Source organism: Hyperolius riggenbachi, chromosome 3, assembly GCF_040937935.1.
Source record: "Hyperolius riggenbachi isolate aHypRig1 chromosome 3, aHypRig1.pri, whole genome shotgun sequence".
Lineage (NCBI taxonomy): Eukaryota > Metazoa > Chordata > Amphibia > Anura > Hyperoliidae > Hyperolius > Hyperolius riggenbachi.
Genome location: NC_090648.1, coordinates 188022502 through 188043235, shown reverse-complemented (window position 1 = coordinate 188043235; position 20734 = coordinate 188022502). Strand labels below are relative to the sequence as shown.

Below are 20734 nucleotides of genomic sequence, written 5' to 3'. Positions count from 1 at the left end.
ATGATAAGATAGACATGTATGTTCAGTGCCAAGCACACAAATAACTATGCTGTGTTCCTTTTTTTCTTTCTCTGTCTGAAAAAAGTTAAAAAATGAGAGATAGTTTCAGTCCGGGTTGAACTATAGCGTAAGCCTCACTGATAAGGAATTACAGCCATAAAACACTTTCCTGGCAGAAAGTGGCTTCTAAGAGCAGAAAAAAGATAAAAATGGTCAACAGATCATATATTTTAGTTCTGGATGTGGATACATATTATATCTGTCTCCTAACAATTCTGATTATAAATATGTATATTGTATATATTACAATGCATACACAATATATTGGATATACCAGCGGTTCTCAAAGTGGGGACACTTCCTAAGGGTGCCGCGCTCTGCCCTGCTGTGTGTGTTTTGACAGCGCATTGCTTGGGGGGGTTAACACGGCCGCCAATTGCTGTGCTTTGTCCTTGGCTCACAGCGATGTGGGGCTCTGATTGGTCCACTGCTCTCTCCTGTGGACGGATACAGTAGAGTGTACTGTATCCGCCCACAGGAAAGAGCAGTGGACCAATCAGAGCCCCACATTGCTGTGAGCTGGGGAAAGAGTACAGCAATCGGTGGCCGTGCCCCCCCCCCCCCCCATCAAAACATCTTACGAGTAGAGCCAGCAGTGAGTATAAACTCTGCCTTCTCCAGCCAGCACCAGGTAAGGCTCTTCACCTTTCCCTCGGGCTGGAAGGAGGGGGTTGGGGGTGCACGGGTAGCGTAGTTAAAAGCGGCACACATATTTCTGATGGGGAGGTGGGTATGATGATGCTCTCAGGTCGAACACATTTATTTCTGGGGGGGTTACTCTCTCAGGCCTCACACATGATGTCACCTGGCAGGGGGAGGGGAGGGGTTGCTCTAAGGCCCCACATGTGATATTACCTGGTGAGGGGAGGGTTTGCTCTCAGGCTACACATGTGATTTTACTTGAGGAGGGTGTCATTCTTTTGCCCTCTGATTGTTGTGGGGAATTGAACTCTTATGATGACCACAGTGTATGTGTGGTATGTGTCTGTGGTTCTGAAGGATAAAGGCACCTTTTTTTTGTGAGGTAGAGAGGGTTTTTAGAGAGGGCTTGTGATGGATGATTGTGTGTGGCAGGGCTGTGGGGTGTCTCAAACACGCATAATTTGTTTCTGGTGGATTTGATCATTGTGATCAAATCTGTTGGTTATCTGTGATTCCATGAGCCGCATTGATCGTAAAAATCAATCATAATCTACAATCGGACTGTAAATTTCAATCAGTTGGACGCAGCGGGGGAATGAGGGTAGATCGACAGCCCATAGGGGTGCCTCGAAAAAATTTCTAAATTGCCAAGGGTGCCTTCACCTGCAAAAGTTTGAGAACCACTGGTATATACAGTACACAATGCTTGACTGCCTCTATCGTCACATTAAACACAGCACTTCCGAAAAATATAATTTTGCCTTCCTAAAACAGAAGGAATTTCAGAGTTATTCAGCTTCATGTAAAAAAAAATGCCCATGATGCATCAGTACTGAATATGCACATTATTTCTTTATGTACCTTAAAACAAGAAACACATTTAGTACCACTGAGATGCAATGCGCCTACAGCCAATTATTTTTACAAAGCCGTACTAATCCAACAAGCATACAGCTGTTTTAGACTGGTTGCTCTTAGGCTCAACACACACCATACGATCTTGATTGTTCAATCTTACTACTTTCATGTAGTATAAGAGCTTATCCAATCAATCATTCCAGGTATTTTCAATCTGTTGGCCTTTATACTACATAGATTTGGTAAATCTGTACAACCAAGATTGTATGGTGTGTGTTGAGCTTTCATCAGTGTAAGACACGGATTAACATGCCCAATGAGGTGGAACTTGGGAAATTAAATGATACAGAGTACCTGGTTGCTTCAATGGGAGCCAGAGTAACTGGGATTTTGTAAGGGATAAAAAAAAAAAAAAAAAAAAACCCCAATGCCCGTTCACTTAATATAATTTTATCTTCTTAAAACAGAAGGTATTTGCAATGATTAGGCTTTATGTGAGCAAAAAAAGATGCCCCATTATGTTTCTGTGGCTGGATAGTGTATTGCTTAAGGGCTCTGACACAGGAGATCAGGGTACGAATCCCTGCTGTTCAGTAAGCCAGCACCTAGTCAGTAAGGAGTCCTTGGGCTACACTCCCTAACACTGCTACTGTCTACTGAGAGCACCCTAGTGGCTGCAGCTCTGGCACTTAGAGTCCACCAGGAGAAAAGCGCAATATAAATGTTAAATGACCTATACAAATTCCGTATTGTCTTTTGTAACCAAGTTTTATAGCAGACCAACTTTAAATAAATGTATACTGCTCATATACAGAGCATTATTTATTGTGCAACTTCCTTTTCAGTTATGACTTCGTAATACCATACCTTCATGTTACCCTCTGCTGAGCCAGTAACAAAGTGATCTTCAGCGGTATCCAATGCCAGAGCTTTCACTGCTGAGTCATGAGCCTGGAAAGTGTGAAGCATTTGTCTCTGCCGTATGTCAAATATACAGATGTATCCCTTCCTGCCACCAGTAATCAGAAGCTGCTGTTTTGGTGCATATTGAAGTACTGTGGCACCATTTTCATGGCAAGTGAATGCTGACAGAGGAAGAACACAGCAAAACAAGTTACTGTTTACAGTCATGCAGATCAGTTAATAATAATAATAATAATAATAATAAAAAAAGAGCTCAACAGTGCTGTGAATGAATACATATGCTTATGTCTCTATCCCCCAATGCACCAAAGATCCTAAGTAAGACTCTCCAGCACTTCCACTGCACTGCACATTACTCTCCTCAGGCAGTGACTGGAAGATATGCAAAGGCTTTCTTTAGAACTAACAGGTGCACAAGCAAGGGCACAACCCTACCAACACAAATGGATTTTAGCTGTTTTCTCTCATCTACTGTTTATTGCTGAAATAACAATATAAGAGCATTTTTTTCCAAAGGACAATTATGAAAAAATGAGTATTTGTAAAACTACTCTTAAACACCAGTATTCTTTATAAAGGTAATGAATAGAAGCAGAGATTTGACTAGTACTGTTTTCATATCACCAGGTTCCCTTGCTTACTATTTCATTCAGAATGTAGCCATGTGGGAACTTAAGATCTCTAATCTGAGGTAAACCACTCCAGTTACTCTTTTATCTGGCTCTCCAATGTGGGATTTCAGACCTTCTCTTTTTTTATGCAATAAGTGTGTCCCATACCAGGGAGTGTCATGATAATTTACAGACAGAAGTCTACAGCAACTTTGCAGTAGTGCATGATGCTCCTAGCAGAGCTCACATTTTCAGCATTCAGCTGTTGTGCTGTGCAATGTAATAGTGTAAGAACAAACAAAACATTTCCAGCATGCTTTTATTCAGAATGGCTCCTCTAGTTCTGTGCATCAGCCATTCCCTGGCATTTCTAAAGGGATACACGGAAACCTTTTTGAATGTGTTTTTCCTGAATCTGTGTTTTGTTACATGTGATCTCCCATCCGGCAGTGCATCGGCACCAGTGGAGTGGGAAGCAGGGCGGGAAGGCTCTTCCTATTGGCTGTCTGCTTTTGCATTTAATTGTCTTGTACTAAAAATATGATCATACAATTCAGAATACAGCAGGATCAACATCGATTAGGTTTTTCTGGGTGCTTAATAGTGTGATACAGGCAATATCACCAACAAGGTAGGGAACAAAGTCTATCAGCACAGCAGTCTCAAGGTTATATAGCACACTTAGTGCCAAATGCACAATGAATCCGACAATTGTTCCGGGAGCCTCGCAGGGTCCTCCTTTTTTTCTCCCCCTTCCCTTTTCAAGGCACGTGTCATACATATGACCATGTGACCTTATAAGGCCCTGTTCATATTATGTGCGTGTGGAAAACGTGCAGAACGCATGTAGTAAACGCACTGGAAAAACGCATGCGTTTGTACGCGTTTGTACGCGTTTTTGTAATGCGTTTGTATGCGTTTTTTCCTTATGCGTTTTTGATCATACCTGGAAGAGTCAGCTACACTTCCGACGAGAAACGCACCTCCGAATACGCATACAAAAACGCATGCCATGCGTTTTTAGTGCGCGCCCATTGACTTTCATTATAATGCGTTTCTGTGCGCGACGCACAGAAATGCATCCAACTATGCGTTTCTGCCACGCATACGTTTGCCACGCGTATATGTGAACGAGGGCCATACCTTTGCATTGATTTTTCTGGCCCTCGCAAAACGCACACAAAACGCGTACCTTAAAAACGGACACAAACGCGTGCAGTGTGAACGGGGCCTAAGATTGTAACAAAAAAAGATTTATGTTCAGGTTAATGTAGATCATGTAGTATAGTGTCCTGCAGCCACCGGTATCCCCTTGTAATACACACCTTATGCTGCATTCCGCCCTACCTACTCCTTTCCCCATGCCTACCATGCCAGTTGTTCTCCCCTCTCCCTAATATGCAGAATACTATGCAGCAAGAAGCATGCACGATAGTGTATGCATGGCTACCTCTGCATTCAACCATCTGCTCCTCTCTGACTGCTGCCTGCAACATTCCCATCTCCTTCAGATCTCTCAAGCCCTGCTGCTGCTCTTCTGCCTCACACTGCAGATGCCTATAAGAGTCTCAATACTGGCAATGAAGAATGGCAATTAGCGTGAGACTGTACAACTGCTAACTGCTGCAGCAGTAGAGTTGGAAGACAAAGTGGCCAGAACGCAGAGGACATCAATATAACGGCTTCTGCTCCCAATCAACTGGTTCAAAATAATGTCATTACGACAAATGCAGGTTGTAAAACAAATGTTTGTGGCCAGCTGTAGCTACAATAATTTATTTTAGGATATACCATGGCAACCCTTTTTGGATTAATGACATCCTTCACCTTGTTAGCTTATAATGACAGATGTTTGTTTCATTGAACATCTTTGTTAAGAAACTACAACTGTACTCCGTTATCTGCAACATGCAACAAAAACAGCTCTGCTGAGATTTTACAACAATGCCTGCCCAATGCATTACTGACTACACAATTAAAGTAAATCCAAGATGAACTTTTATACATTGCATAATTGTGTTCCTTACATATACGTTATAGGGCATTCCTCAAGCCAATACTTTTTTTTGTTTGTTTTAATACTCTAATTCCCTATAAAGTAAACCAGCCTCGTCCACAGCTTCTCCAAAGCACTCAGACCCATGTAGCAAGGGCTTATGGGAGCTCAGTCTGGGCAGGAGGAGGATACTAGCCAGAGTTCTTAGAGGCAGAGGGGAGGGGGGTGGAGTGAATTTTTCACAGGCTGAGGGGTGAGATGCAGTTGCAGATTACCTGTGTAATGATGACAAACAGAACATGGCCGCTCTCATTGTATCACAGGAATAAATCATCATAAATTGTTGAAGCTGTATGCAGCCAGATTTGCTGTGTAAACTATCTAAACTTTAGATAAGATATATAGACACGTTATTTGTTATAGTTAGTTTTTCATCTCGGATCTGCTTTAATGGTAGTTTAAGTAATAAGTAATATGTTTAACTTACCATGGACAAGACTGTTGCTGGTTGATATTAACGTGTCCCAGAGACAAACATTTCTATACCAAAAGGAAAAATTAATGTAAGCTCCAGGGAACAACATATGATTTGATATACCGGTACTTAATAATATGTAAATATAGAATAGTATAGAAATATACTTATCAATAAAGCTAAAACTACTAAAAAAATAAGCTAAAATACTATCTTACACTATCCAAGTGACACTAAAAAAACATAAAAAAATAGTTTTTATGTAACCAAATCACATAACTTACAAAAATGTCACTTCCCCTATCAATTGCATCATAAGTACTAGCAACTAAAGTTACATACAGATTGGGTTGTTAGTTATCTCTGGTGACAGTTTACTAACCCTCACTGCATGAACAATTTGGGAGGACCCCGCTGAGAAGAAAGACAGAAGCAAACTAACGCTAGATTGCTGAAGTGGAGGCTGGTGAAACTGGAGCACATTTGTACTCACACCATATTTAGACTAGAGACAGTCATGATTGGTCACCTTGGGAAATTAAAATCGAATGTGTATATGCAGCATTCGGCATCATGCATATGTTCACTTCAGTAAACTAGAAAAAAACCTAAATCCAATCAATATTTGGGGTGTCCACATTTACCTTTAATCAATTTTTTTAGTACAATTGCAAGCAATTAAAACCCAGCTACACCAAAGTAGAAAAACACCCCACAAGGGTTTCCATTAATAATAAATGAACAGTAAGCAAAAACAGGCCTCAACTTCCAAAACATGTTTACAGAAAGGGAAAAAAGTCTTTAATTGCAGAGTGGGTGCAGTAATACAGTGGAAGGGTTTTCAGATCCAGGCAGATTGCTGAGGCGACAGCAGCTTTCACTGGCTGGCTTCATTGCAGTCCTGCTTTCCATTACCTTGTATGGGGCTGTGTCTGCAAGCCAATTCAAGTAATTAAGAAGGAGGAGTGACTGAGCTCAGCTGAAGCTACTGATCTTTCAAATAAAATGATGTTTAGTGGCTGTGACTTGATATTAATGCATAAGGGCTGTAAGGATTTTGCAGGTACATAATCCAGTACATGATAGTTGCTGTTCAACATGAGTTACCAATATATAGGTTTGCATATTTGTCTTTTACCCTACTAGGAAAGCACACATCATTGTACATAAACTCAAGTTGCATTTGTAAGTGCCACAAATGATTTAGGTGTACTTAAAAAAAAAATAATAATAAAAATAGGACTTTGCCAGCAGAAAGGTCAAAACCGTTCTAATTCTAAGGTACCGTATTTTTCGGACTATAAGACGCACTTTTTCTTCCCCAAAGGTGGGGGGAAAAAGTCACTGCGTCTTATAGTCCGAATGTGCCCTTTTCAAGCTGATGCACATTGCGCAATGGAAGGTCTTACCATCCTGTGCGCTGTTTACTCCTCCTCCAGCTGATCCTCCTGCGATCCCTGCATCTCCCCCTCTTAAATCACTGCTACCTGCGGCGGGGGAAGACAGCCTCATGCGATCGGGCATCTTCTTCTTCCTTAACCCCCAGTACAGTACTAGCGGTGGTGGGGGCAGTGTCAGCGTGATTTCTACATCTTCTCCCCTAACCACCGGCACTTGTATCAGGCAGGCAGCCTAAGTGCGATCCCGGCATCTGGTCCCTGCGGTGGTGAGGGCATCTTCAGCGTGATCCGGCGACATGTCCCTTAACCCCCGGCACTTTCCACAGGCATCCTCAGCATGATCGCGGCATCTCCTCTTACTGGTACTGCGGTGGGCAGAACAGAGGAAATCCCAGCGCTAGCCGCAGCCACTGTCAGTCCCGATGACGGTGTACTTCCGGTAATTGCGTTTTACGCCATGAGGGGGCGCCGGTAAACAAAGGAAGTACACCGGCATCGGGACTGACAGTGGCTGCGGCTAGCGCTGGGATTCCCTCTGTTCTGCCCACCGCAGTACCAGTAAGGGGAGATGCCGCGATCATGCTGAGGATGCCTGTGGAAAGTGCCGGGGGTTAAGGGACATGTCGCCGGATCACGCTGAAGATGCCCTCACCGCCGCTGTTAAGGGACCACATGCCGGGATCGCACTTAGGCTGCCTGCCTGATACAAGTGCCGGTCGTTAGGGGAGAAGATGTAGAAATCACACAGAGACTGCCCCCACCACCGCTAGTACTGTACTGGGGGTTAAAGAAGAACAAGATGCCAGGATCGCGCTGAGGCTTCTCTTCACAGCAAGTACCGGGGATTAAGGGAGAAGATGCGATGATCACACTGCTTCTGCCCTGCCGTGGAGTGGTCTGCACCCAGAAGAACAATTCATCAGAATCACCCACTCCCTTATGGACATCTGGATAGGTGAGATCATCCACCCTTAAGATGTATAGTGTTTAGTTAGTTTTTGCTGATGGAAGAAGCAAGAGTTGGTTTAATGTATTGTAGTGTTACTTGTGGGGGGAGCAGGAGTTAGTTAATTGTTGCGTTACTGCAGGGGTTAGTTTAATGTAGTGTAGTGATACTCATGTAGTATAGTAACTGGTGGGGGCATCAGGGGTTAGCATAGGGTATCTAGCTAGTGAGGACAGCAGGGGTTATTGTAGCTTGGACAGAGGCAGCTTGGGGAAAAGAAATGTCTATAAAACGCCCCTGTAATATAGACGCACCAGGTTTAGCATATTATTTTTTTTCCTGGTTTTTGCCCTCTAAACCTTGGTGCGTCTTATAGTCCGGAGCGTCTTATAGTCCGAAAAATACGGTAATTCACTGGAGAGTCTTTGACTGTCTTTGCTACTGCAAATAAAATATACTTTGTGGAACAGTATAATACTCACCTGTTGTCATTAGATTGTCCTGTTGTTGCAACCAAACTTGATGAGGTAATAAAAGCAAAGTCACTTGTTGTTTTTGAATGACACTGCCAGCTCTGAAAGAAGATGAAGTAACCAATTATATCACAATTATTTTTAATGATCTTTTCTACAAAAAAAAATAAAGGTTTTATTTCTATGTTTTCAGGAATGTTTACCATGTATGTATTAATATATTATTATACATTTAACTCAATAAACTTCATAAGGGTTTTAGTGAAACACATAAATTTGTATTAAGCTACATTGCATGAATTCACTGCCACTCAGGTGTTAGCTATATACAATTGCTTCCACAGTACATGAAAAAAAGTGTACCTTACAAGTCAGTGCCTATCTACTCACAAACATAATGGTTTAATGCACCCTCACTTGAGTTTGAGGCCTGGAACCCACTAGCAGTGCTTTCTGAGCACTTTGTGATATGAAAAACTCTTGCTAATGTAATGCTGTGGGTGTGATCCCACTAGAGTGATGTGATTTTATAAAGATCCCGCATAGCATTGCATTAGCAAGGAGCTTTTTGAAATCACTAGCGCTTAAAAAATACTGCTAGTAGGTTTGAGTCCTAAAGGTGTATAATTGATCTAAGCTTCGTTTCAAGCAATGTATTTTAATGACTGATTTTAGCTCCACTTCCAAACAGAGACAAGTCATTCACACAGTTCCAAAATGACTCATCGCTTTTCTGCTCCTGTACTCAGATGGTGCTGGAAGTCCTGATAACGTGCGCATGGTGAGGATTAGGGATGGTCAGTGAAATACAGATAATTCCAAGTTGATGCGAGGTTATGTAAATTCTATATGGAAATATACGCAGAATGGACCAATCGAATCCCGCCAAAGTGGAATTCATGTGGTCCAATTTCAAATTGCACAATTTGCATACAGAATTTACATAATCCTGCAACAACTCAGCACGATTTGCATTCGATTGACCATCCCTAGTGATGAGGAATCATTTACAACCCTAAGAATAATAGGGGGCATCAGACATTACAGCAAGCTCACTATCAATAGCAGCACACCAGTTAATATTATGCATACTGGAAATGTAATACCAGCATATTAAAAATGATGTCAATAAAGCAAATATGTTGCAGTACTGAGTTCGGTCCTATTTTAATGAGACTTAAAGAGGAACTCCAATGAAAATAATGTAATTAAAAAAGTGCTTAATTTTTACAATAGTTATGCATAAATGATTTAGTCAGTGTTTGCCAATTGTAAAAGCTTTCCTCTCCCTGATTTACATTTATCACATGGTGACCTTTTTTTTCTGCTGGCAGGTGATGTCACTGGAAGTAGCTGCTGCTTGCTATTTTGGCAGTTGTAAACAGCTGTAAACAGCTATATCCCACAATACAACGAGGTTCAGAGACAGGAAACTGCCAGGACCATGGTCCTCACAGTTTCCTGTGGAAGGGGTTTCACCACAATATCAGCCATACAGAGCCCCCTGATGATCCGTTTGTGAGAAGGAAAATATTTCTCATGGGAAAGGGGGTATCGGCTACTGATTGGGATGAAGTTCAATTCTTAGCTACGGTTTCTCGTTAAAGGTAACCTGAGACGAGAGGGGTAAAAAAAATAATTGATACTTACCTGGGGCTTCCTCCAGCCCCATGAGCACCGTTGCCTCCTTCACCGTCCTTCAGGGTGACTCCATTGCCGAGTAATCCTCATAGGCTGCGCATAGGTGGCCTGGCCATTTGTTCGTCTCATTCACGCCGCCAGCAGTATCCTGCAGCTGAGCAGTACTACCTGCACAGGCATAACGCTCCTTGCCATGTAAATGTAATAGGTGCGCATGGTTGGGCCGAGCATGCGCAGAAGAGCCCGACTGACACAACTTAATGAGGATTACTGGGCCAATAGCAGGCAAACTGAGCAACCCAGGAGGATGGCGAGGGAGGCAACAGTGGTCATGGGGCTGGAGGAAGCCCAGGTAAGTATATATTATTTTAACTCCCTCGTCTTATGTTCACTTTAAGTAAAAATGCACAATGTCAAGTCCTTGACGCAACCTGTGAAAATAGTCAGCAAAAGCTAGTGCATAAAGGTACTTGGAAAAATATGTTCTGTAAGTTATTCAATATACACAGGACAGACTGCAGATCTAAGTTAACCACTTTTGTACCGGGCTAATTGAAATCTACATCCTGTTTATGTCCACTTATCCCTGCCAGGATGTAAATGTCAACATTCCATGTTCACTTGTATGTGTCACTACCCACGTCCATGCTGATAACGATAACGATACGATGCTGCAACCCAACCTGCTCACTCTGCTGTCATGCTGACAGCAGAGCTCTGTATATCAGTCAGGAGCCAATGAGCCAGAGAATGCTGTGAGCAGTGATCTCTGCTAGTTTTGGCGAAAAAGGTCTCTGGTCCCTCCAACATGGCAGATAAAAGTATGTGGGTGGTCCCACACTCCCTCCATGAAGACACTGTTGAAGACTTAGCTGGTTGGACACAGGGCAGTTCTCCATATGACAACAGGACTCTTGCCAGAATGTACTTGCTGTTTCAAGGGGATTTAATGAGCATGTGAAAAAGTTGATAGGTGGTGAGAAGAAGGGAAGGATGAGAGCAATCTGCTTTAAAAAGTTATATATACCGGCATATTTCTTTTTTTAATAAAGACAATATAAATAATAAAAAAACAACAACCTTGATGTACTGTAAAAAGACATCTCTGATCTCGCATGCCTGATGACATATTTATACTTATTAAAGTAATTCATTTTTTTCAAAGACTGACATTATTGCGTTCCTTTGAATGACACTGTTTAGCACTGTACTGACACAAGGGTGAAATACATTGCCCTTCCCGTCAGCCTGGCAGTTAATACATTCTGGAGACAGCTTAATGCTTTCTATTTTGTGCACAGGAATGTGACTAATTCTCCATGGAGAAATCTGATTACCATTTTAGAACTGGGAAGATTTTTTTTGGACTTCAGACTCTTAAAGATTTGTTTATCTTCCCATAGATCAATAATGGTGGTTTGAGGCAGGAGAAGGTGACCTGTAGACTTTTCTATTTTAATTACTATGTAACTATGTAAACTATACGTCTCAAGTTTCCTTGGCAATTCATTATATTAGGCTCCAAGTCCTAAAGTAACTGACAACAGTCTGAAAGACATGACAGCCTCGGGACAAAACAATAATATAAAACATGTATGCCTCTTAATACGGTTTCATTCATTAGTTACACACGTGTGGATAAATGAACACATACATAATTTGTTTTGAAATTGCGTGTAAATGGATTAACAGTTACAAACAACTCAGGCATGAAATTCAAAACGAGCCATGGAACAATAGCATTCTCACTTTGTCTGAACAGAGTGACAAGGTTATAGCTTTCCACTGGCAAATATGAATTTCATTACTTCCGCTTAAAAAAAATTCCTGTGTTCACCTTCAAAAAATGTTCTGTGTTCATGTGCCTACATTGCGCTTGGATGCGTCTGCCTACCAGCTTCCATGTCTGCAGAAGCCCTGAACTCAAGGCATGGAACTGGGACCACTGTTGAAATTGATAGTTAAGCCGCATCCCTTACGCCACATGTCTCACCCCTTTATCTTGAAGGTATTTAGTGAGATAGACGACCACAGGGATAGGAAGTAGGAAATTTGGGTGTCGGTTTGGGCGCTGCTATAGGCTGGCAACAGAGAGGCTACCCTTTGGCTCCCGCTATTTGCAGATGCTATTTTTTTTCAGGCTTCTCCGGCACAAAAATGTACTATTACCAGTAATAAATGTCAGCTTTACATGGGCTTCTATGGCAGCACCCAAACTTCACTGGCTATAAATAGTGGAATTATGGCATCAGGCATAAGTTTGCAAGCAGCCGAGACCAATAGTGCACTGGAGTTTGGGTACACTGTAGCCTAACTCTGGGCTTTTTAATTATTGGGCTACTGCTAAAGGGGTTGAACGGCTGTATAGCCACGGGTTTGGCTGCATTGTAACCAAACTCTGAGCTTTGGGGAAAGGGTTGTTAGTTAGGCACAGATAGGGGAAAGTTAGTGTTAGGAGTCGGTGGAGTGTGGTTAGTGTTAAGCATAGATAGGTGAGGGTTTGTGTAAAAATGAAGGTACCAATGGTAGTAGAATGTCCATATACTTACTGATATCTACTATTGAGGAATGTAATATTATCAGTATATCTACTGATATTCTACTATCGGCAATATGTGGTACAAAATATTTCTGTGCACCCTTATTCCATGTACCAACGGGTGGTATTGAGAGGTGGGAAGACGCACTAGCAAACATGAAAGAGGCAGGGCTAAGCTGAGAAAACAAGATTTATCATGTCATTGGCCTTTATTTGTAGCCCTCAAGAGCACTCTGCTAGCTATACCAACATGTATGCTGGCAAATGTAGGTGCCATTTTGTCCATTTGTTAGCAGTTAGGTGAAATATCAGTTTAAAACTGATGAAACTCTATATTAACTGAAAAATAATTTTCCAATAAGAAATGATTTAGCTTACCTATCCTGTTGTTTTTAGTTTTCACTCTGATTTAAGAGAAGTGTGATATGGAAAAAGAAAATATTTTATGCTGGTTTCCATCTTTATAGTTTCAAAATCATGTCTTCTGCCCTTTTCTTGCTTTTTTTTTTTTTTTTAACCCAGCTCAGTGTTAATTTACGTCTAATTTTACAGATTACTGTCCCTCCCACAGCAAACATTGCCTAGATAACAGGCTTAAATCACTGTGTAAACTCTTCAAAGTGAGGGGGAGATACAATTACCTCCTAGTCATAGTGTCCTTATCTTATCTGAAATTGGAAGTTTCTGTTATTTGCATTTTGAGATGAGTATGTTACAATAGATGGAAAAAGAAAAGAAAAACTTCCCACAATCCTGTTGGCGCTGCAGAAATCAGCAATGGCACACAGACCAGTTAAAAATAAAAGTTAGGGGACATATATATATATATATATATACATATATATATATATAAATAAATAAAACTATATACTGTATATAGTATATATACGGTTTTCGGATGGTCAAAATTACAAAGCTCCTAATAAAATCTGTTATCTTAAATCCATTTCTTAACCGCCTTATTAATTAACTGATGGACCTTTTACAAAGCTGCATTTGCAAGGTAATTGCACATAAACAATCTGAGGATGCATCAGACGCAGGTGGTAAGGAGGTAAAGTGAATTTCTTAGACTAGAGATAACATATAGTAGAGAATCTAGAAGCTGCAGTACAGCAGGCTGCAATGGGAAGCATCACATCCTCCATTCTCCGAACAATGACTAGCCAAAATAGAAGCAGAGGACTGATAAATTCTAAAGCAGCTGCAGGACCAGCTGCTAATACTTGTGATGAGGGGAGGAGGAATATGAATAAACTGTTGTATCCTGAAGTGTTTAAGGATGAGCTAAAGCCAAAACTGAATGAGGCAAATTCTAACTGCAATCAGGATGCTAAATGGATATAAACAGTATATACAAGCTAAGTGGTAGACAGTACTAATCTTTTAAAGGGAGAAATGTGACTGGGATTGCAATACAGCCTGTTTTCTCCCCTGTCTGTATTTAGCTGGTGGACAGAGAGATCAATCAGGAATGAATACCGTACATCAGTGTTTCTCAACATTTTATTGGTATGTACCCCTTTTAAAACCCTGTACTCACCAAGTACCCCCAGCATGGTAAACATTACCACACGTACCCCTTGACAAATATATATTTAATCGTAGTACATTATAATTGGTTCTAAACCATTTCCAAGCATTTACTATTGCTTTTAATTAGCTAAAATACTAATTTGGTGCTGTTTAAATAAGATTTATCATTTTCTAAAACTCTAAATTTGTTATTTTTGGTTAAGTATAATCAAGCCCGAGTACCCCCTAGAACCCTCAGAAGTACCCCCTGGGGTACGTGTACCACACGTTGAGAACCTATGCCGTACATCATTGAATATAAACTAATCTGAGTATAAACTGAGGTGCTAACATGTATGCTGGTGCCTTTATGCCCGTGCTCTGGCAGTTACGGTAGCTGAAATATCAGTTTACAGAAAACCTATCAAATAAGAAAGTGAGTCTGGACTGCTATACTCTGTTTCTAAATGTGACAAATTTGCAGAACATGTGATTTTTAGAGTGGCATGATAAGATAAACATAGGTACTTATAGCACTAGGCCTGCAAGAAATTGTTTCAAGTCCCTTTCCTTTCCATGCAAATAAGCTGGTCAGTGGATGTCCTGTTTAGCGAGCAAACACGAGGACTAATAAAAAGCAAAAGACAGCAAGGAGTTGTCACGGTCCCTCTGGAGAGTGCATACTAGACTCCAGGAAAACCGTTATGGGAGAGGGAGGGGAAAACCAGGAGTTTGGTTTATACTCAAGCATATTATTATTAATTGTATTTATAAAGCGCCAAACTATTACGCAGCGCTGGACATTAATTTAGGTTACAGACAATATTTAGGGGTCACATACAGCGATATGACAATACAGGAATACAAGAAAGACCAGATCATGCAGCACAGTATGAGTACAAGGTAATGCTTAGTCAGTCACTGGATGGAGCATGGAGATTAGGCAAGTTAGGTTCACTCAAATGCATAGCATGGGTTTACAGTAATGGAGATGCATGATCAGGTAGGACACAAAAGGAGGAGGACCCTGCCCAAAGGCTTACAATCTAGAGGGAGAGGTAGGGACATGAGAGGTAGGGGACCAGAGTTCAGCTGTGGGTTTAGGGCAATTGTGAGGGGTGGTAGGCCAGAGTGAAAAGGTGAGTTTTGAGGGCCTTCTTGAAGGTGTTGAAGGAGGGGGCTGCCCTAATGGGTGGAGGTATGGAGTTCCATAGTGTTGGAGCGGCTCTTGAGAAGTCTTGGAGGAGTGCATGGGACTGAGTGATGCCGGGGACGGTCAGGCGAAGTTCATTGGAGGAGCGGAGTGAACGGCTTGGTGTGTATCTCTGAGTAAGATCAGAAATGTAGGTTGGACAGGTTTTGTGGACGGATTTGTAGGTCAGACGCAATATCTTGAATCTGATTCTGGACTGGATAGGAAGCCAGTGGAGGGATTCACGGAGGGGAGCCGCCCTGGTGGAGCGATGGGAGGAGTGGATAATTCTGGCTGCCACATTCATGATGGACTGCACTGGGGCTATTCAGGTCATAGGGAGACAAGACAGAAGGGCATTGCAGTAGTCGAGGCAGGAAATTATGAGGGCATGGATGAGGAGTTTGGTGGTGGCAGAGGTCAGGAAAGGGCGAATCTTACAGATGTTACGAAGGTGGAAGTTGCAGGACTTTGTGAGGTATTGAATGTGGGGAGTGAAGGAGAGCGTGGAGTCCAGGGTGACACCCAGACAGCGGGCTTGAGAGGTAGGGCGAATGGTAGTGTGGTTAACAGTGACCTGCACATCTGGGAGGTCCAGGGATGACCGGGGTGGGAAGATCATAAATTCCGTTTTGTATAGATTTAGTTTCAGGAACCTAGCGGACATCCAGGAGGAGATGGCAGATAGGCAGGAGGAGACCTTGTCCAGGGTAGTGGTGGATATGTCAGGGGTGTGGAGGTAGATTTGGGTGTCATCTGCATACAGATGATAGTGAAAACCCATGGAGGAGATAACCTTGCCAATGGAGGATGTGTATAGGGAGACCAGTAGGGGGCCAAGGACCGAGCCTTGGGGGACTCCCACTGAGAGGTGGTTGGGGGTGGACGAGGACTCATTGAAGGAGGTCGTGAAGGAGCGGTTGGAGAGGTAGGATGAAAGACAGGTCAGGGCGAGATCGTGAATGCCCATGGACTGGAGGAGTAGGGGATGATCTACTGTATCAAAAGCTACTGAAAGGTCAAGGAGGAGGAGAATGGAGTATTTACCTTCAGCTTTAGCTAAGGCAACGTCATTGACCACTTGGTGAGAGCCATTTCGGTTGAATGGGCAGGCCGAAATCCAGATTGCAGTGGGTCAAGTAGTGAGTTAACATTGAGGTACTGGGTCAGGCGTTTGTGAACCAGACGCTCAAGGAGGGGCAAAGGGGAGGAGGGGGATCGGGCGGTAGTTGGAGGGTAGCGGGGGGGGGGGGGGGGAGCAGGGGCAGTACTGTGGCCTGCTTGAAGTCTGAGGGGAAGGTGCCTGTGGATAGGGAGAGGTTAAACAGGGTAGTGAGGACCGTATGTGACTCCAAAAGTTGGAAGAACTACAGAGGCCAAACTACATTTTCTAACATCACAGCCCAGTAGAAAACAGAACAAAAGTGGCTGAAGGTGTTGGCCGGGGCATTGAAAGAGGCAGTTATAAGGGCAGAGCACTGAAATAATTTCTTTCTTATGTCATCACAGCGTGATGTAGACTTGTAGTTCTTCGGGAAGCGCAGCGCTGACCTATTCACTGTATTGAATGGGATCAGCAGCGCATAGCGGCGCAGATAGCATGCGATCGTACGCATTGCATTGTGATCGCATGGCCATCTGCGCTTAATGATGTGAACAAGTCCTAAGTATAAAGGTGGCCATACACTGGTCGATTTGCCATCAGATCGACCAACAGATAGATCCCTCTCTGATCGAATCTGATCAGAGGGGGATCGTATGGCTGGCTTTACTGCAAACAGATTTCAAATCGATTTCAGCATGAAACCGATCACAATCTGTGGAGCTGCCACCAAACCCCCCCCCCCCCCCCCCCCCCCCCAGCTATACATTACCTGATCCGGCCGGTGCAAGTCCCCCGGTCTCCGCTGTCTTCTTGATTTAGACATATAGTATAAACTTGCTGTTCTTTTACTTTGATTGATTGATTGATTTGAATGTGCTTTTAAAAAGTTTTGAACTACTTATAACTGTTTATACAATATTGTAACATGTAGCAACAAAAATAATACAACAAAGGTATTGTATATTTTGTACATGAAGACAACTTTGTATCTTTAAAACATTGTAACTCGAGACATTTGTAAGTAGGAGACCATCTGTATGACTACAAATATGCCTAAAACTCGTCTAATCGGTTTCTTCCACTATGAATGCAGCAACAACTTGTTTATCCCTTAACATGAACAAGCAGCCCACATGCATTTTTATTCAGAACATCAAAATACAGGTTAGAGCTGCAATCAAAGAGCTTTATAAATGCACATTTGTAGATTTGAAAAAAATGTCTGAAACCACTGATTGCTTTGAGCTTGGAAAATATAAAGGCAACTCAATTTCACAGCAACTAGGACAGGCAGCTCTAAAATAGAAACTGGGCAATTTGAAGGTCTGCTGGAAACCCATGACTGTAATTGAATTCACCATCTTAAATGTGAATACACTTTTCATGCAATTATAATGTAAAGGTTTAATCCTGTTATCATCCTACCTGCAGCTGTAAACAGAAAACTTACCTTACAGAATCTTTCCTATTGTGATTATACCCATGAACTTAATAAAATACAACTTGTGGACCCAAATCACTGACTCTGGACCTGCCTGGAGCGGAAAGCTCACATTTGTGCTGAAGGTTCCCAAATGGGTAAAATGATGCGCGTTATCGATCACCAACTACAAAATGGTGGCCAATCCCAGCATGCCATCCATGTGTTCTGAGCAGCAGATCCACCTTCCATGCTTATATACATGAATACTATACTGCACTATACAGAGAAAATATCTTAAGGTGACCACACACAATACAATAAAATGATCCAATTTGATGTCAATTCGATAAAAACAATCAGTTGTACAGAAAAAATGTAAAGCTTTCTTTTATTCATTTAAGAAATCTGATCAAATTTCCCTTTTTTTTCCTGCAGAAGTGGTGGATTTTTATAATCAATTTATATTTTTTGAAAGTTGAATGGTGTAGGGTAGATGGTCAATTTCTTGATTAATAGACCCAAAAATATTTTCTCAGAGTTTTCAATCATTTTTTTCTTATAATTTGGGAAAAACTGAACACGTGTGGCACATTGGCAGATTTTTCAAATGTTGCAATTGATAAAAAAAATAGTTGATTCTTGGATTATCCAGGTCTTAAAGGAGATTTGATGTGAAAGAGTTTATAGTCTGCGGTTGCTGACTTTCCTCTAAGGATACCTGAGTCAAACTCCCTTTTGCAAATCGAGGCCCCAGACATGTATTTGCATGCCCACCGCTTCCCACAGTTCACCTCTGTCCCCCTACATTGTGGTGTAATAGCTCCAATAAGTTCTAAGCCCAGTCATGCACCACTGCGCAAACCCTGGACTTCTTGATCATGCTCCCATATCTGGGCGCGCTCTGCACATGCACACTACGGTCATAATGTGGAAGCGCAATCAAGTACGCTCACCGCCGGGTTAGCGCAGTAGTGCGTGACCTGGTCACGACTTATGGGGGCTGGTACACCAGAATGGAGATGGATGAGGGGAGTGGGGAGAATTTAGGACTCACGCCCGTTCATGCCTGGAGTCTCTGTTTGCAAAAAAAGGAGTTTGCCTTGGGTATCCTTTAAATGACCACTACTGCAAAATATTTCATTTTTAAACATTCCCACAGTAGTTACACCAAGCATATAGAAGATTCACTGTGACATTTATTTCAATATCTAATATGGCCCTTTAACTATCCATAGGTCACTGTACCCTGTCCGTTCTGTAGGAATGAGCATGCTTTCTGAATTATTCACCAATAAATATGCAGATCTAACCCTCTGACAGCATTGCCTGCATGCCGGGTCCAGGTAAGACTCCTGAAAACTGAACCTTGGGGCATATGCAAGGTGCCATTGCTACCTGCTTGCTTCTTCCAGGTTTAATTGAAAGCAAAGCATTTAAGTGACCCTATGCCAAACCTGAGAGAGTAGTCAGTAAGAGTAAAGCTAAGAAACTGCTGCGATGGTACATGGTCAGGACCGACAGATAGGTGCCCGGGAGGGAAGAGGGCCGATCTTCCACTAAACCATGTGAAATTAATGGAACATAATATAAGCCAGTGATGAACTCCACAGCACTAGCTCTACTGTATTTCTTCAAATGTACACTTAAGCTATAGCAGTTGGAGACTCCATTTTCTTTGTCTTTAAAAACAGCGTTTCAGCCAATCTACTGTAGTCACCTGTCTGAACGATTCTTCAGTATATGATGCCTCTCAATGCTGTCTTCAGGCCACACACAGTGCATGTTTTGTTCATTCATCTCTTTAATCACTGCCTGCACCAACAATTTCTTCTCTACTATTACGAACATAGCGGAAAAAAAAATGTGTGCTGCTTATGTGGCTGAGATTGAAAACCCCTGCGTTTAAACATACAGGTTACAGCCATACAGTATCCTAATATGGAGAAGCCACAAACTGAGTACACCAGTTTATCCCTTTAAAAAACAGGCTCTCTCTGTCTTTTGCAAAGTTACAGCTGGAGAGTGACTTTTCTGCCTGGGTTCCTAAACATTTGTATAGTGGCATAATGCTGCTGTATAAACCTATAGCATTTACTTTAAAGAAAACATGTAACTAAAAAAAGTTCCCCTGGGGGTACTCACTTCGGGTGGGGGAAGCCTCCGGATCCCATGGCGGTCTCGCTGTGCCCCTCTGAACAGTGGGGATGTAAATATTTACCTTCCCGGCTCCAACGCAGGCGCAGTATCGGCTCTCCGCTCGGAGATGGGCAGAAATAGCCGATCGCTGTCGGTCTGCTCTACTGAGCAGGCGCAAGGCTCCTGTGCCTGCGTAGTAGACAGACCCGAAAGAGATCGGCTATTTACGCCCATCACCGTGATGAAAGCCACCCACTGGAGCCAGGGAAGGTAAATATATCAAGCCTTGTCAGGCTTGTCGAGCCAGGATTGTGGAACATTTCGGGGGAGTCAGCGCTGGATTGCCTGCAGCTACAGGGATGGGGGAAGCCTCATTGGGACCCTGAGGATTCCCCCTCCCGAAGCAAGTACCCCACGTTTTTTTTTTTTTTTTATCACAGAGTCTCTTTAAGAATGTACATAGCAAATTTCAGAAGAGGAATACAATCACTCTTAAAACTCTAAATATCCAAAGCAATCTCCATTTTCCCAAAAAACTTACCAAATAAGGTTTTGGATTGGAAGCAGTCTGGTTTACTTGCCAAATGCTTAGAAATCCCTCCCCATCAGCAACACCACACTGCAATGAGAAATAAAGTACCAAAAAGATCATCAAACAAGAACTTCTATTTAAAACCACAGCACATATAAACAGTGGCGTACCTAGATATTATAAGGCTCCATAGCAAAACTTTCATGGGGCCATAAGATGGAGGCACTCTTGAGCAATGCCACATGCCCCTGCCCTATGGATATGAG

General features: G+C 42.3%; 1 protein-coding gene across 4 annotated transcripts in view; it reads right to left on the bottom strand.

Annotated features, from left to right (window-relative positions):
• The window catches only part of DMXL2 (Dmx like 2), a 210867-nt gene that overhangs the window by 2761 nt on the left and 187372 nt on the right, over positions 1 to 20734 (bottom strand). For all 4 annotated transcript variants that reach the window (XM_068275436.1, XM_068275438.1, XM_068275437.1 and 1 more), the window contains 4 exons: positions 20478 to 20555; positions 8395 to 8486; positions 5579 to 5631; positions 2428 to 2645 (listed from right to left, as the gene is read on the bottom strand). In XM_068275436.1, the coding sequence (XP_068131537.1) occupies positions 2428 to 2645; positions 5579 to 5631; positions 8395 to 8486; positions 20478 to 20555 (441 nt within the window). The remainder of the gene's footprint in view (positions 1 to 2427; positions 2646 to 5578; positions 5632 to 8394; positions 8487 to 20477; positions 20556 to 20734) is intronic.